At 38.7% G+C, this 16,932-nt stretch overlaps 1 protein-coding gene across 1 annotated transcript in view; it reads right to left on the reverse strand.

Annotated features, from left to right (window-relative positions):
• Positions 1-272: 272 nt before the first annotated feature.
• The window catches only part of LOC143299249 (E3 ubiquitin-protein ligase SH3RF3-like), a 31,970-nt gene continuing 15,310 nt past the window's right edge, over positions 273-16,932 (reverse strand). Inside the window, exons 10-12 of the mRNA XM_076612469.1 lie at positions 15,962-16,086; positions 14,828-14,962; positions 273-13,715 (exon numbers count right to left, since the gene is read on the reverse strand). Coding sequence (XP_076468584.1) covers positions 13,544-13,715; positions 14,828-14,962; positions 15,962-16,086 — 432 coding nt within the window. The 3' untranslated portion in view covers positions 273-13,543. The remainder of the gene's footprint in view (positions 13,716-14,827; positions 14,963-15,961; positions 16,087-16,932) is intronic.

The following is a 16,932-nucleotide window of genomic DNA, read 5'->3' on the forward strand; positions in this document are numbered from 1 at the left end:
ACAAGGTAATTTGCAAGACTACACAAGCACTTGTACACAGAAAGCCTCTTTTTTTTTATATACTGTGTCTTCTGTATGCATGCTCACATGCATGCTGGAGTGTAAGCATGCAATATTGTTGTTGTTGTTGTGTGTGTGTGTGTGTGTGTTTGTGTGCGAGAGAGAGAGATACATATCACTAAAGTACATAAACATTGTGGTGTGTGCGTGCATACACAGAAACACAAGACATTTCTCAACAAACAAAACCCAAACACAAACAGATAATTCACAATTTATTTGAAATAAAATGTTCTGTCAATTCTGACAGACAATAACAGATGATGCAATGACCAGAGAGAAAAAATGCAAGCACACCCAAATGATTCACAATTTATTTGAAATAAAATGTTCTGTCAATTTTGACAGACAATTAACAGATGATTTAATGACCAGAGGAGAGAAAAAAAATACAAGCACAGCCAAATGATTTGCTGGAGGGAAAAAAACACCATTGCAACAATCAGACACAAACAAGCACAGACCACCAATGTGTACATGAAAAGCATGCAAAACAAATGTTCCATAATTTTTTTAAAAAATGAGAGTTGAAGGCCTGCCTTACAAATTAAAAACAACAAAAAAATACCTCAAAAGTCATTAAAAAAAAAAAAAAATGACAACCATTAACACAGGCAAGGAACATGGGTGATCACAAATTTGCCTGATGACGTCAAAGAACATTTTGGACAAAAAGGATTCTTGGCTGCATTAGAATAAAATGCCTGTTCCTCACACTGTATAAGCTGAAATATCATTAAAAAGAAAAGGAAAAAACAGACAGACATAATCTTATGCACATAAAAGATACCTGGCTTATAACATCAAGCATTTTCCTTCAAAATATCACCATAAAACTCCATAATATCCCCCAACCCCCACAAAAAAATCATATCTTTAATGTTGCAATCACATACAAAAGTTTTTGCTTTTTCACATAAAATTGACTTTTGAAAAGTTACTTTTGCCTGACCAATCAGATTTAGTGGAAAAGTAGTAACTTGATTCTAGAAGTCAAACTTACTGAAGTGCTCCTGTTAAATTTACAGTTATTTTGAAATTAACATACATGGCATATTAAAAAAAACCATACACTTTATTTCAAAATTTGCACAGATCTGTATTCCTTTACAAACAATCAAGGCTTGCAGAAAGAACAGAAAATACTGACCCCGTTGCATTTTAGATCAGATCTAAAACAGACAAAACAATGACAGTGTAATTCATTTTCTGGTCAAAGTTGTTTCGGGGTATTTGTTGGTTTTTTGTTTGTTTGATTGTTCTTGTTTTGTTTTGTTTTCAGATGGCCATATTTTCCCTCATGTTTACAGACATGAGCTTACATACATCTTTGCTTGAGGAAATATAGGTTATGCTACCTTGCTAAGTTTGAAGGTGCTGGGCCAAAAATCAGTTTTCCTTTTTTGATGTTTTTTGTTTTGTTTTTGTTTTTGTTTTGTTTTTGTTTTTTTGCTGCTGTGCTGCAGTACTTAGTAAGAACTATGCCAAATACACATATTTACATGCTTCGGGTCAATAAATAATATGAACAAATGAATACAGTACCCTCATTTTTAGTCACTACATACATAAACAAGGTGCCCAGGAGCACAAAGACATTCATAAAACCTCAAGTCACAGGAAAAGCTTTGCATCGTCATGACACACAACCTGTCACTAACAACGGACACATGAAATGAGGTAACTCACAGTCTGTGACCTTTGATTTTTTTTTAACCTATGAATGCCTCTGTTCACTGCTGCCATGAGTTCTGCTCTCCAAGCAAAACAAACAGCCATCTCTCTCACTCTCTCTCTCTCTCCTGTTTTTCTCATCCAAACAACTTTTATCTTAATTAAACCAAACCTACTTGAAGATGCAGCAGAATGAAATCAAGTGTTAAAGTGTTAGAAACGATGTGATTAAATCCAATTTCCTTGTGCCTAAAGTGAAATAAAAAGTATTACATCACGAATTAAAGATAACAAAGTACTACTTTACCAATCAAAGTATTAATTTCACTTTTCCAGACCACACGAGGATCAGTTTCCAGTGAGAAACGAAACAAAATATTTCTCAGTGAAATATCTGACAATTTTTTTCCTTTTGTGTGACAAGATTTCAGTTCCCATAGAATGACGTTTTTTCCATCAAGATTTCAGTTCCCATAATAAGATGTTTTTCCCATCAAGATGATGACGTTTTTTCCATCAAGATTTCAGTTCCCATAATAAGATGTTTTTCCCATCAAGATGACCTTTTTTCCATCAAGATTTCAGTTCCCATAGAAAGACGTTTTTTCCATCAAGATTTCAGTTCCCATAGAAAGACGTTTTTTCCATCAAGATTTCAGTTCCCATAATAAGATGTTTTTCCCATCAAGATTTCAGTTCCCATAGAAAGACATTTTTGCCATCAAGATTTCAGTTCCCATAGAAAGACATTTTTGCCATCAAGATTTCAGTTCCCATAGAAAGATGTTTTTGCCATCAAATTTACAGTTCCCATAGAAAGATGTTTTTCCCATAACTGTGTAACAATCAATGATGCTCATAAACATTCATGAATCAACATTAACTCACCTGGTGGGTAAGTTAATCAAAGCAATCAAACTTCATCTCCATGACCAGAAAAAAAAAAAAAAAAAATCCTCCAAGACTGACTATAATGGCTACATCTCATTAACATAATCTTCCATATGCACACCACACACTCTTCAAATTAGCACAACCGGTGAACCAAATTCAAAAGACACAAACTGTCAAATCATCTGCAAAGATCTAAAAATAATTATTACAGTCTAAAGAAGGTAAAAATTAACCATTAAGTATCAACCATGTTTCTGGTGCTGAAAAATTGAGAAACGCCAGACATTATGGAAATTATTTTGTCTCAGCATTCTCATACAACGACAAAACAAAAACAAAAAACAAAGATGCATGCAAGATAGAACAGTTTCATCAATCACACGCTTCAAACTATTCGTCATGACATGTTGATCATTCACTCTGGCATGGAAATGTTTCTCTTTTCCAAGGTCCTGCTTTCTTGATCAAACGATATCCATAATATCACCTACATTTCTAAACTAGGCCTTCCTTAAGGTCTACAGGTTAATGCCCAACAGATATAGCATCCATCTTTATAATAACAATGCTGTGTCTTAAAGGAAAAAAAAAATGACAAATCATCTGCAGAGCCTGTTCCAGAAATTCTCACCAGTGATCAACTCCATCTGACTGTCTTTTCAACAAGTTTAACCCCTTGACTCCTGCTGACAAGTATACTCGTCAGTGAAGGGCTGTCACCTCAATGATAAGACCTGAGTTAAAAAGGTCAAGATGTCAGTCACCACTCTGTATTTGGAATCCTTCCCCTTCAGACTGCATCACTTTTGTTCAGCAAAATCAACCACACCACTGAAAAGCACCGGAAGCAGTAAGTGCACTTCCAATTGACGCCACACTGACCACATTTCACGGAGGTCAGAAGTGAAGGGGTAAAGCCAAGGAGTGAGAGTGAAGTGGTACTGTGGAAAGAACTGGCTTGATCTGGAACTGACCTGAAGTCAAAGAGACAAGTGCAAAACAGTTCTAGACCTAACTAACTCCAAAGAGTGTGTAGTTTCTGTGTCCTTCACACTGTGGTTGGTACACTGACTGATTGCAAGCACTTCTGGCTTGACGTCGCTTCGGTTTCACCTCTAATCACTAGTCTACAGCAGTGGTCTACACCCTGAGGTTACAGAGTTATTACATAACTAATCATGACTGACTTTTCTGTTTCTTCCCTCTCTCTGTGAATTTTTTTTTCTCTCTCTCTCTCTGTCTCACTCTCTCTCATACAGACTATTTTTCTCTAACATCACTGGTCAGCAACAACTAAAGACATGCTTGACACATCTCCCTAACGGCCCTTTTTTTTTTCTTGCTGGTAAATTTAAAAAACCTGGAACAACAAAATAGCATGTACAACTGAACACAAGATAATAACCTTCAAAACATTCCATTAAAGCTTCCTAAGTTTCTAGCTGAAGAATATATATATATATATATATGAATATACCATGAAGATGAGAGGAAGAGTTGGGGGCGAGGGGTAACAAACTCGATAAAATGTTTCATCTACTTCACAATGTACAATTAGTGAGAAACAGACAGACAGAGAAAGACATTAGCAGGGGGAAATGACAATGGCTCACCCCAAAACAAACAAACATAAAGCATTCCTTTCTCAAAAAGAAAACCAAATGATAGCCCTGAGGTTTTGGACAATGAATGGGGGCAAGGGAAGAAAAAAAGAGACACAAACTCTGCCTATGCTGGTCTCAAACCTGGAGGCAAAATAGAGGAGGGTTGGACAAGAGGCTAATGACTGCTCACTGCAAAAAAACAAAACAAACATAAACAACATAAAAACAAAGAACACCACTTCACTTCACCAACGCCGACAAAAACATCAACCAACATTTCGGTCCTGGGAGAAAGACTGGCACAAGACCAGCATAGCTGGAGAGTGCTGCCAACATCCAAGACAGGGCAACACTTCAAGGCTGAAGGTCCCACAGCCTTTTACAGCCATCAGGGGCAGTTAATTCATGTCCACTTGGGGCTCAGCATAGGAAGGTGGGGCCGTTTTAACCTTCCCTAAAACATGTTAGTTACCCATTCACACCTGGGGGGAGTGAGAAAAATCGGAGTTCACTGCCTTTCCCCCAAGGACAGACAACACCATGCCAAAATGGGCCACGTGGGCAACAGGCGTAATGAAAAAAGAAAGAGAGAGAAACAACTCAAACAAACCCTGCTGACCCATTGTCAAAGGGAGAAAGAGGACGCTATGGACAACTCAAGCTAAAGAAAAAAGAATACAAACCATACAATTCATTTTCAGTCCACAGACACGAAAGACTATTAGTTACATGACCACAATGAGCGATAAAGCACACAGATGATGAACAAGGGAACAGAAATGTTCCCTGACAAATGGAGCTAACTGAAAATGTCATTTGTTACAAGAATACAGATGCCAGGTTTTATTTACACTTGCACATCCTTTAGCGCCGTTATTATACATATAATACAACAATGACATATTTATACATATATATCAGACTGAAATCACATCCAGGACTTTTACTTAATAAATGAGCTGGAGCAAGAATGGAGGGGAGGGGGGAGGGGGTAAGGGTGGAGGTGTCAGGAATATGGTGGCTGAAGAAACAAACACACCATTCAAAGGCAGAACTGTTCTCATCAAACATCGACCAAAAATAAAAAATAAAAAGAGGCACAGTTACCAGTGCCATTAATAATACAACCAACAGTTTATCACTCTGAATGTCCATCTTGGACATGATGAACTTAAGTATCAAAAAAAGAAAGAAAGAAAGAAAAAAGAAACAAACTCCCACACATGAAAGCAAAACGCTGATATGGGACAAACCCATCACAGTGACATCTTTCTCTCATCTGGGGAAGGGGAGCAGTTCAGCTGTCCCGTTTTCCAAATAAGCGAGACCAAGAGAAAAAAAAGAGTGACTGATTCACTGACTTTAACGAGTGTCTGCTGTCTGGCTATGGCCCCATGTTGAACTATAAGTTACATGGCTTGAGAGAGAAAAAAATTACTCTTCCTGAACACAATCTAAGCACTTTTTAAAATGCATTCATTTGTTTATTGATTTTGTACTCAACCAAAATTCATTCAAACCTGCATTGAGCCATATCTCATTCAAAACATCTCAATCTGTGGAAACAATCCTGACAAGTAGGTCTTTTTGGATTTTTGTTTTGATTGCTGTCAAATTAAGTGCAAAGCGCAAGTGCACTCTAAAGTAACTCACCACCACTGATGCAAGCTGTTTGGTTAAATACACTTACCATGTCAAACTGATGCAAATCAGGCCTCCTGGTTTGTTCTGTTTGGCTAAATTTCAAGGCTGACTCAGAAATAAGACATCTCGCCAAGCTGACCCTCATCCAGCCAAACAAATCCTTGGCTAAATAAAATGACTCATCCTAATGGCCACCACTAACTTATCAAAGTCAATTAGCTAGCTGGTCTGTATTTGCCAACTTTTTCATGCATCTGAAATATTTTCTTGCATGCTTGTTTTGTGTACCTTTCAAGCAAGCAATAACTACATCAGTGAATAGGCTACAATGCCCAACATTTCAAACCCCAAATAACTACCACTATACTCTGCCCTTAGCAATAGGTCTGCTTCACCTATCTGGCCAAGAGAAAAGTTGTCCCTGAGTACCTTCTGTAGACGGTTCTCCTGAAATAAGTTCACACACAGAACTACACTCACACACACACACACACACATCACACTGAAATGTTTAGGTGGCCCTGCCGCGTGATGATAAGTGCTCTTTCAGGGATACCAGCCCCAGAAAACATCATGCAGGAACATCTGATGGTGTGGCTACATTGTATGGGAAATATAAAAAAAAAATAATGTAAGGACAAATAGGTTTGAAGCCTGTGCCTGTTACAGCAGTAATGTGTACCAATGTGTGTGGTTATATCATGCTTCACAGAATATTCCACTTTCCTTTTTTGCCTCCTTTCTAGCACCAAATACTATCCCCTGGGTCCTCCAATTCCCAAGGAAAAAACACCATTTTTCCTGCATCCATTTTGACTTTTGTTAGTTCTACACTCTCCACATTTGGGCTTTTCTGTCCAACAAAAGCTTTATATCTTTCTTACATATACTGGCAATTTCCCTTTCAACAAAAGTATGTACATTCATGATTTGTGTGTGAAACTGCACCTTGTGCAATCTCCCCCCCCCTCCCCCCGCCCCCCATTTTCTGTGATACTTCAAGCCTGCAACTTGTTCATGTGCCAACTTCCATTTTCTTGAATATTTTCCTTGCATGTCAGCTTGCACAAGTTAAATACCTTTGTTCATTTATCCTCACAGTTCATGAGCTTCCTTGACTGACCATGCCTTCCACAGCCCATAAATACAGTTCTGTGCCAATGTCAACACTGACCGACAACCATCCTCAGTGAGATGTGGAAAATTGCGTGACAAAATTTACTGTTCTGTCACAATGTATCTCACACACAAAAGTAAAAATTTGGAAAAAAATTTCCTGTCCTTACCTATTTGAACACTTAACCTCTCTATAATCACTGGCTTCAGACATATCAGTACATGTCCATCAAATCTTGCGATCTGTATGAAAATGAAACAAAAATTCAATAACACTAAAAAAAAATTCTTAAAACATTGATTGAGTAGTTATTCTCATTTGTAAGCCTTTTGAGCTCCCCATGGTGATTATCTTGAACAAGACACACACAGAATAACTCACTCTCCAACCACTTTCTCAAGAAGAATTTTGCTCTCAACATCAGGCCAGTCAACATCTACCCTGTTTCATCTACATAAAAAAAGACAAGTGGAATAAATACCAAAACATTTTTTTTTTTTAATTAAAAAAAGGATAAATACAAGAAGAAACGTTTCCTTTTTTTTTTTATCAGAGTAAATAAGATGTCAGAAGATGGAGTGAGCACTGGCTAGACATGTGAAACTCCTTCCATCAGTCAAGAGGAGAAAGGGGTGGACAGGCAGTGGGTACAGCTGAACACCCCTCATCATGTATTAACCAAAAAGCATTCCACAAACCTGAAAAAATCATGCAAAATTCATATGCAAAGAATGCATGCAAAGTTTGCATCAGAAGAAAACCGCACTGTCCATTCATAGACAATAAGAATAACCCACCAGTTTTGATTGAAACAATGGCGCCAATATATCCAAAGCAAGTACTCTGTGTCGGAAATGAGAGAATTATGAATGCAGTCCTGTTGCTAGGGAAAAAGAGATGTGAAGTGTAGAGGAAGAATTGGTTCTGGGTGAAAAAACAATTTGAAGTTCAGGCAAACAACACAGTGCTTGCAACAACCTGATCCAGGAATGTGGTTTTCATGGAGATCTCTTCAAGAAATACAGATAATTTACAAGTAATTAGTTCAAAATATTTATAAGGAATCTGGTAGAGAGGGACCTTATTAAACTGCCTCAGCCAAAAAGGTATCTGTTCAAAGATTGGTAAAATTTGCGTGCAAAGTCTAAAGTTTCATTCCCTTGTCTGAAAATAAAAGTTTTGCAGCAAAGTTTGAGCAAAATTTGGGTCTATGAATTTCACGTTGGTTTCTCAAGTCTAAGGAATTTAACCTGGACACCATGAAGACTGAGATAAAAGGAATAGGAGTAGCAAAGACCCACTGTCTGGAGGGGAATAGTTACAACTGAAACCAAAACCCACTATCTAAAGACTGGAAGATCAGAAGCAACTAGGACCAACTAAACAAGAACAGACACAACAAAAGCTCCCTAATGAGTATCAGTTGAACACTGGCTGAGTGGAAATGCGTCCGCCTGGAAAGCGAGAGAATCAGAGGGTACATGACAGAATCCTACACTCACCAGATTTTTCTCCCCCTCCACAATTTGAGTGGTGTTCTGGACTAGTCATTTGGATGAGACAATAAAATGAGGTCCCATGTGCAGTATGCACTTAGCTCATGTAAAAAGTGTTTTTTTAACCACAGCAACAAACGGGTTGTCCCTGCGGGAATTCTGAAGAAATAATTCCATTTTGACAGGAAAAGAAATACATTTGCAGGCAGTAATTTATGTATTTAAAAAAAAAAAAGAAAAAAAAAGGGGGTGGCGCTACATTGTGCTCTCCTAGGGGAAAGATGCCTGAATTTCACACAGAGAAATCTGTTGTGTCAAAAAGTAATACAATACAATAAAATAGAAACAACAAAACCAACTATCTAATGAGGAATACAGTATCAGTATCAGTATCTCAAGGAGGCATCACTGCGTTTGGTCAAATCCATATACGCTACACCACATCTGCCAAGCAGCAGCATAACCCAACACACTTAGTCAGGCCTTGAGAAAAAAAATTAAAAATTAAAAAAATACAACAAAACAGAAAGGGCAAAAAAACGACAAAGAAAAGAGAAATAGAAACAACAACGAACAAAATACACAATCAAAAGACTAAAAGAGGAATAGGAATGACAAAAGACTTGAGCGTCCAAAGAGGTACAAGAACAAAGACTGATCTTCCAAAGAGGAGTAGACAAAACAAGACTATCCCCAAACTAATACAGTACCAGGAAAATACCAATTCTCTAGAAGACAAACAGGAACATACACAAAAAAAGTACCCCCCAACAAGGAAGAGAAATGACAAAAGACTTGACAAGTGAACACAGGGTTATGGCAGTGTTATTCAGGCGCCTAATCAAACATGTGTCATCAATGATACTTAAAGATGATTCACACTTCACAAGCAATTCTCAACAAAAACAAAAGTTGAGCAAAGGAATCTTTCCTTCCATTTTTCCTCTTCCACCATTTACATAAGGCTGTTACATCTCTCCCCTCCTTGCAAAAACGCTCTAAAATGTCTTCAATAAAAGAACTTCAATTCTATTATTCAAATCTGCATCTGTCCCATCAGTGAAAAATCAGTGTTCCTGTTTTTCAAAGTTTGAAATAAATAATGACCATAATTTCCTTGCTGAATGAGGTGACTTGACAGAAAAAGACAAATAATTGAAATACTTCTTTTTAAGGCGTTAATTGAGCAAAAGAATATTTTTCTTTTTTGTGCCAAAAAAGCAAGGACTTTTTTCCCCACATCTTTCAGAGGTGATGAATGATAAATGGTGATGGCTATGATGACAATGCTGCTATGGGGGGTCCATTTAGGTCTGGGACTTCTTGACAAGGTTGTACTCTGTGCTTTCTTTTAAATGTATCTTGCGTCAAACAGGCCCAAAAGGCACAGACATCTGCCATTCAAGTTTCCTTAAGACACATCTGTTGAAATGGAGGACTGTCTGTGTGGTCCCGGTCTTCCCATTTGAAACTTGATCACACTTAACTCGGAGCAGATTGGGCTCAAACCCATGTCCTCCCACTTCACCACAGGGACTTGTAACATTTCTTTTCACTTCTATCTCTCTCTCTCTCTTTTTTTTGTTTTTCTTTTTTTAGCAGTGCCTAAAGAGCCTGACTAGCAAGCAAGTGTCCATGTGTTAAAATTCCTTAAGTTTACCCGGATTTTTGCTTTCCCACATCCTCTCCACTAAACCTTGGTGGCCTGAAAGACAATTAATAAAGGCCCCACGTGCAGCATGTGTGCACATAATGCATGTGAAAGAACCCACAGTAACAAAACAGCTGTCCCTGGCAACATCTGATAGACATATCCATTTTGATAGTAAAGCAAATAACTTGCAGACAGAATAAAGGGGGAAAAAATGGCTGGTGCTGCATAATGGCAACACACTCTCCCTGGAGCGAGCAGTCCGAATTAATGTGACAGAATGTAATATAATTAAACTGGCTTTATTGAAACTAATGATGAGCACCCAGTGGCAGCCATCTGTCAGCTCTACCCAGTAGGCAGCCTGTTGTGCAAATGATCCTGTATTTGTAAAGCGCTTAAAGTTTGGTCTCTGACCGAGGATAGGCGCGAAATGAGTATCCATATCAATCAATCAATACCATAGTTTGAAAAAATAAATATAGAAAAAAATAAATAGTGAGAAATCTTCAATGTCATGGTATCTGCAATATTCAAAATGAAATATGACCATCCACAGTGGAGAACCTTCAACTTAATGAGTCAAGAGAAAAACCAAAGTTTATGTCTATGATTTGATCCAGAAATATCTACCCACATGCACCTGTTCCGCAGCAGGCTACCACTCCATTCAAACAAGAGTAACTGACCTTTCCACTGGGCACCTGTTCCACAGCAGGCTGCCACTCCATTTTAACTAGAGTAACTGACCTTTCCACTGGCCAGTGACTCAAAAAAAAAGAAAGTTTACAAAAACAGAGAAGGTGGGTGGGACATTCATTTAATTACACAAGAACACGTCATAGGCAAAGGTGTATAATGCAAGCTAACTCAAAGGCAAAAAATACAAACCAGCTGAACAGTCTTTTTCATCTAACCAACAGCATATAGTGCATGCATCAATATCAAGTCAGCAGAAGCAAGCAATATAATTCAGAGATATCTACGATAAGATGCGCCTAAGAAGTAAGTCTAAAGCATATATTAGTAATACACTGAACTGTGTGAGATCTGATCTTGTGACATGCGAGACATGTTCTTCAAAATGAATCATGACATATAAGTGTGCAAGTACGTGCACACATGCACATGTACCCAATCAGACGCAAACACACACACACACAAACACATGTATTCACCAGTACACCTTATAAAACAAACTGATACCCTCCCACACACAATGCAGACAAGTAAATTAAGTAAAATTTCAAAATTACACTCTATTGTCACTTATGGTCTTTTATATTTTCCTTCTCTCTCAAAATGGCCGTTCCATTTTTGTCCACAAATACATTCCTCTTCTATTCCTTTGTTGTTGTTGTTGTTGTTGTTGATGATAATGAATGCCCTCCACCCTCCCTCCCCAACACACACACACACACACACTCTACTTATTCCTCTCCTTCTCCTCCAAAACAGACATACAAACAGAATAATTTCTAAAAACCTGAGCTAAGTGTCTTCACATTAATTATTTTGTGAAACTAGGTAAGCCACCCAGACTGCCTGTATTAGCCAAGCAAAGATACCAACTGTGATTCGGGGCAACAGGTCAAACTGAACTAAAAGAAGAAACTGAGCCCATATAGCCCCTAAACTGACACTATTTTTCACAAAATTTGCTGTGGCACAGACACAGATTACTTCATGCTGATACAGCTGAAAGAAACGTACAATAGCTAAAAAATACCCAATCACATCTGCATATCATACTGTCGCCTTCAGTACATCAGCTAATAGTGTGACATAACATGTCAGCAACAGACTTGGCCTTCAATGATCATCGACTGTTACCTCCATGTTCGCTGGTACGTTGTTTTAAATGCCTCACCATTTTCACCCCAACATTTCAACAGCCATATTCGGTTTTCAGGGCAGCAAAAGACAGCACTGATACTGTGAACATGACAGCACTATTCAAACACATACTGATCATTATCATTACAAACTGGACTCTTTTGCTGTTGCTTCATTTTCCCTATTCTTTAACAGTAACTCTCAACTGACACATGAGAATCTGATTAATCACCACACAGTGGTGTGTCCAACAGAATGAACAAGCATGTACACCTGTTGGAGCTTGAAGGTAATTCTCTTTCTAACAAAAAAAACAACAAAAAAAACCAAAAAAACATACACACACCACATCTATCATTACTACAGGTGTCCACAATACTAGGTAACAGAAGAAAACAGATGGGTTTTTTTGCAAAGTCTTTTGAGTTACTTCAGTTTTATTGCATGACTTGTAATATAGCTCTTTTTTTTTTATTCTAAAATTACACTATAAACTGTAGAGCCATTTGGAAAAAAGCCCTGACCTGCCCCAACCAAACATGTAAGCAAAACATAAAACCTCCTGCAAAATAGACATTTTCTCGTTCTGTTTCGTTTTTCCCTCCTCAATTAAAAGGGCATGACATATGAAGGCAGGGCCCAACCCTCTCCTTCTGCCATTTTTACCTTCCCCAACCAATCCCCCCCCCTCCCCCGAATATCTGTACTATAACAAAAAGTGAACTTTTAACTGAATTATGCTTGTTGTCACTTTTGTCTTTTCAACTGGAGATCAAGATCCACATCTTCTATCCTGTGAGACTAACGTTCAATGGAATAGGCTAAATTCCACTGATTAAGTACCCAACTGAAGAAGAAAATTATTCTGAAAGAATTGAAAAGCTTGTTTGCTTCTGATCAGCTGTAATCAAACTTCTGCACTCAAAAAATGTAAGTAATGTTTCTGTTTTTTAATATCCATTTGAAAGTGTGTGAAGTATGCATACAAATTTCAGAGCATATCATTTTGTGTTGTTACCCAAGTTCAGGTTCGCATGTATATATGCTGAGTCCAATGCACCCCTTTTCTTTAAAAAGTTCTTCCACTCTAGCCAGCAGTCAACCTTTTCATTCATCTAAATTTTCGCAAGTCACACATTTTTCTCTGAATGACCAAGTTGAAAAAAACCATCGCCCACCAGTGTGGACAACAGCCCTTGCTGCAGAGAACATTGCACATACAGTCACACACACAGGGCCAGATGACCAAAGGTCTGTAGGTCTCCACATAATACAGATATACCATTCTACCATGCATAATCCCTGATCGCTTCTTTGTCACCCATCAGCTTAGAATGGGCATTGAGCTTACGGTGCAGTTTCAGTTTAGTCCATTTTGTGAAATATGTAAGACAAATCTGTGACAAGAAACAAGACGCTATTCTCTACAGACAACATGTAAGCTGAACAGCCATCTATTTCCACACTTCCTTTTGCTCTTTCGCTCACAGGCATAGATGCATGTGAGAACAAACACAGAGACATCACGTACACACACACACACACACACACACTGTAACCATCATCATCAATCACATTTTTCCACAAAACTGCCTGGAAACAGGCCGGTCTTGGATGTGCGTTCTTGTGTGCCTTTGTACCAGCCATCCTCCCGGCGTTTGTGGACGTGAACAATGTCTCCTATCTCCAGCTCCAGCTCATGGTCTGTCTGGGGCGGGTAAGGTACAATGCACCTGTACCTGCAATTCATCAACACAGGAGTCAGACCTGCACCATGTGACCTGCAAAAGGCTACCAGTACAACTGACTGTTAGTCCTACCTAATTCCAGGTTAAGTTTAAAGGTTCCACAGCCTTTTATGGCAGTATATTCATATCCACTGTGTGTAGGACTTGGCACAGGAAGGCAGGGCCCAGTCCTCTCCTTCCACTGTTTTAACCTTCCCCAACCTAATTCAGGCACCCATTTACATCATTCACTTCCCGGTAACAAAAAGGACAGACAGAAATACGAAAAAACTTAGCTGTATGAAGAGCACAAGATCAGGAGTCAAGATGGCTGCCGGAAAAAGAGGAAGTTAGTCAGGGATACAGAGGGGAGTTAACCTACTTCAGGGAGGTTATCAGCTGTAGCTACTTTCATTTTCTCCGCATAGGCGGATAGTACTTTGAACAGGACAGGAATCGGACTCCCTGACGGAGTCTGCACTCACGGTAAAGTATGTGTAGTGAAACCCAAATTTCTTTCTATATAAAACACATCCTGTTCGCCTCCTGTCATCATCACTTCATGTCTGCTAGTAGTAATCTTCAATCTTACATCTTTCCAATCTGAAATTAGACATTAATCACCAGGCCAGAAATATAAAAGTTACTGAACCTCATTTCAAATAGATTTAAAGAACACTCTAGCAACTCCAAACACTCACAGCTCCCGAATCTGTTTCACAACCAGTAAGCACATGAATCAGTTTTACAACTTTAGTGACTATGACAGACACTTTCCAGCACAATGGAAAAAGACGAAGATGGGAGTGGGGATGGAAGAGAAAGTACAAATAAAAAATCAATCAATAAATAAAGTTACCAGATTTCCCACTCATCTCCCTTCCATTGCTGAATAAAACTGGATTTCTTTCTTTTTCAATGAAAAAAAACCCCAGTTTCTTCTTAAAAAAAGACTATTATCAATTAAACTTAATACAAACTCTGGTATCACCAATGCCAGAGATCTGTCCAGACATCTGAACAAAGGAAGATTGATTATAGTGACCTGTACAAACCTATCTTTGAAAAAAAAGAGAAAAAGTCTGGTTTGAAAAAGAATAAACAACAAAACTGCACATGCCTACCTTTCTCTGAGCTGAGTCTTGGATCTGAGTTTGGGCAGGGGAGAGGTGGACGAGTCGAGGGAAGCAGTCTTACGATGCTGGCTGCTTTCCCTTGGTGACCCCGGCGTGTTTCTCTCCGACGGAAATGACCCAGAACTGTACATATCAACAACAGTCAATAACAACACACACACAGTGCAAGACACTTCTTTATCTGATCAACTTAATGCATATGCTATGCTCATGGCAGTACATGAAAATAACAAACCTAACACATATATGCTATGCCAATGGCAGTACATGAAAAGATCAAACTTCACACATATATGCTATGCTTATGAGAAGATCAAACTTAACACAGAAATGCTATGATTTTCATATTAGCACATGAAAAGATTGTTATAATTCTGGACAGTTCATTTTCACATAAATACGCAGTTTATCATCTCATAAACGTGACACAAAAATGCTATGCTTTTTGCATAATGTTAACAGAGCTTTAGTTATATATCAAATACAAGAACTGACTTTTGCAATCTGTTCAGAAGCAAAAGGTAATATATTCAGTATTCAGAAAAAAATGCATAGTTTGAAAATAAAACAACTCAGGCAAATCTTATAATCTCCAGATATTACAAGTTTGCATTTAAAACAAATCAAAATTCACAAAACAATCACCTATCTGCTGACACGACTGCATTAGGTGATTTTGGGGTCCCATCCCTCTGGTGAATTTGCAAATGGAAAAGGCCAGTGAGTGAGTGTGTATGTGAAAATGGGTTACTGAGTGTGAAGGAACTGAGTGTGTGTGGGTGGGCAGGGTGGGGTGGGGGGCATTGTGAGAGAGTGTGTAGTGTGCAGTAGTAGCAGTAGTAGTAGCAGCAACAGTAGAAGAAATAGTAGCAGTGGTAAGTAGTAGTCTTCAATTTTACATCTTTCCAATATGATATGAGAAAAGAAAGCAGGGTGGGTAGGGAGAAAGGAGAGGGGAGGAGGGCAAGAAAGGTGCCACTGTCTGTGCATGTATGCTTCTGTGTGTGTGTGTGTGTGTGTGTGTGTGAGTGTGTGTGTGTGTGTGTGTGTCTGTGTCTTGTGTGTGTGTAGCGTGTCAGTGTTAGTGCGCAAGCAGTATCATTCTGTCCATTAACTGCTGACCGTGTGTGAGCAACAGCATCGGCCAGGTGGGCAGGGGCAGTTTCAGACGTGGACGACTTGGACTTCTTCCCTTTGCCGGGCCACAGTTTGACCAGCCCTTTCTTCTCCTTCTCCTTCTTCTCTTTCTGAAACACGTTTCACAAACACACACACACACACACATATATATATTTATCAGCTACATACAATTGATATTCCAATGGTATAGGAGATAAACACTGTGAAGGAAGCAGTACTCCGTAAAAACAAACACATGATTCAAGTCTCCAATTATGTCATATATGTGTTTATTGGCAACATAAAGGTAATATCTATTTCAAATTAATCCAATGGTCTGGGAGATCTGACACTAGAAGAAATAGCTGTAGGCAACTTCAGTCAACTAGACAGTTCACTGCCAAAGACAATGTTAGTCAACATCAAGGGATCATGCCCAGCGGACCATTTTTCACATCGTAACAAAGCTTGAAATCTGCAACCCACTTTACAGCACAATGGGAAATTGACTAACCTTCCCACCTTGGTCAAGTTTGTAATGAAAAATTCCACTGTATTTGTATTTGTTTGTATTTGTATTTCTTTTTATCACAACAGATTTCTCTATGTGAAATTCAGACTGTTCTCCCCAGGGAGAGCGCATCGCTACACTACTGCGCCACCCATTTTTGGGGGTACTTTTCCTGCATGCAGTTTTATTTGTTTTTCCTATCGCAGTGGATTTTTCTACATAACTTTGCCAGGAACAACCCTTTTGTTGCCATGGGTTCTTTATGTGCACTAAGTGCATGCTGCACACGGGACCTCGGTTTATCATCTCATCCAAATGACTAGCGTCCAGACCACCACTCAAGGTCTAGTGGAGGGGGAGAAAATACTGGCGGCTGAGCCATGATTTGAACCAGCGCGCTCAGATTCTCACGCTTCCTAGGCGGTCGCATTACCTCTAGGCCATCACTGTCACCTTTATTTAG

The sequence above is a fragment of the Babylonia areolata genome, chromosome 24 (assembly GCF_041734735.1).
Source record: "Babylonia areolata isolate BAREFJ2019XMU chromosome 24, ASM4173473v1, whole genome shotgun sequence".
Taxonomy (NCBI): Eukaryota; Metazoa; Mollusca; class Gastropoda; order Neogastropoda; family Buccinidae; genus Babylonia; species Babylonia areolata.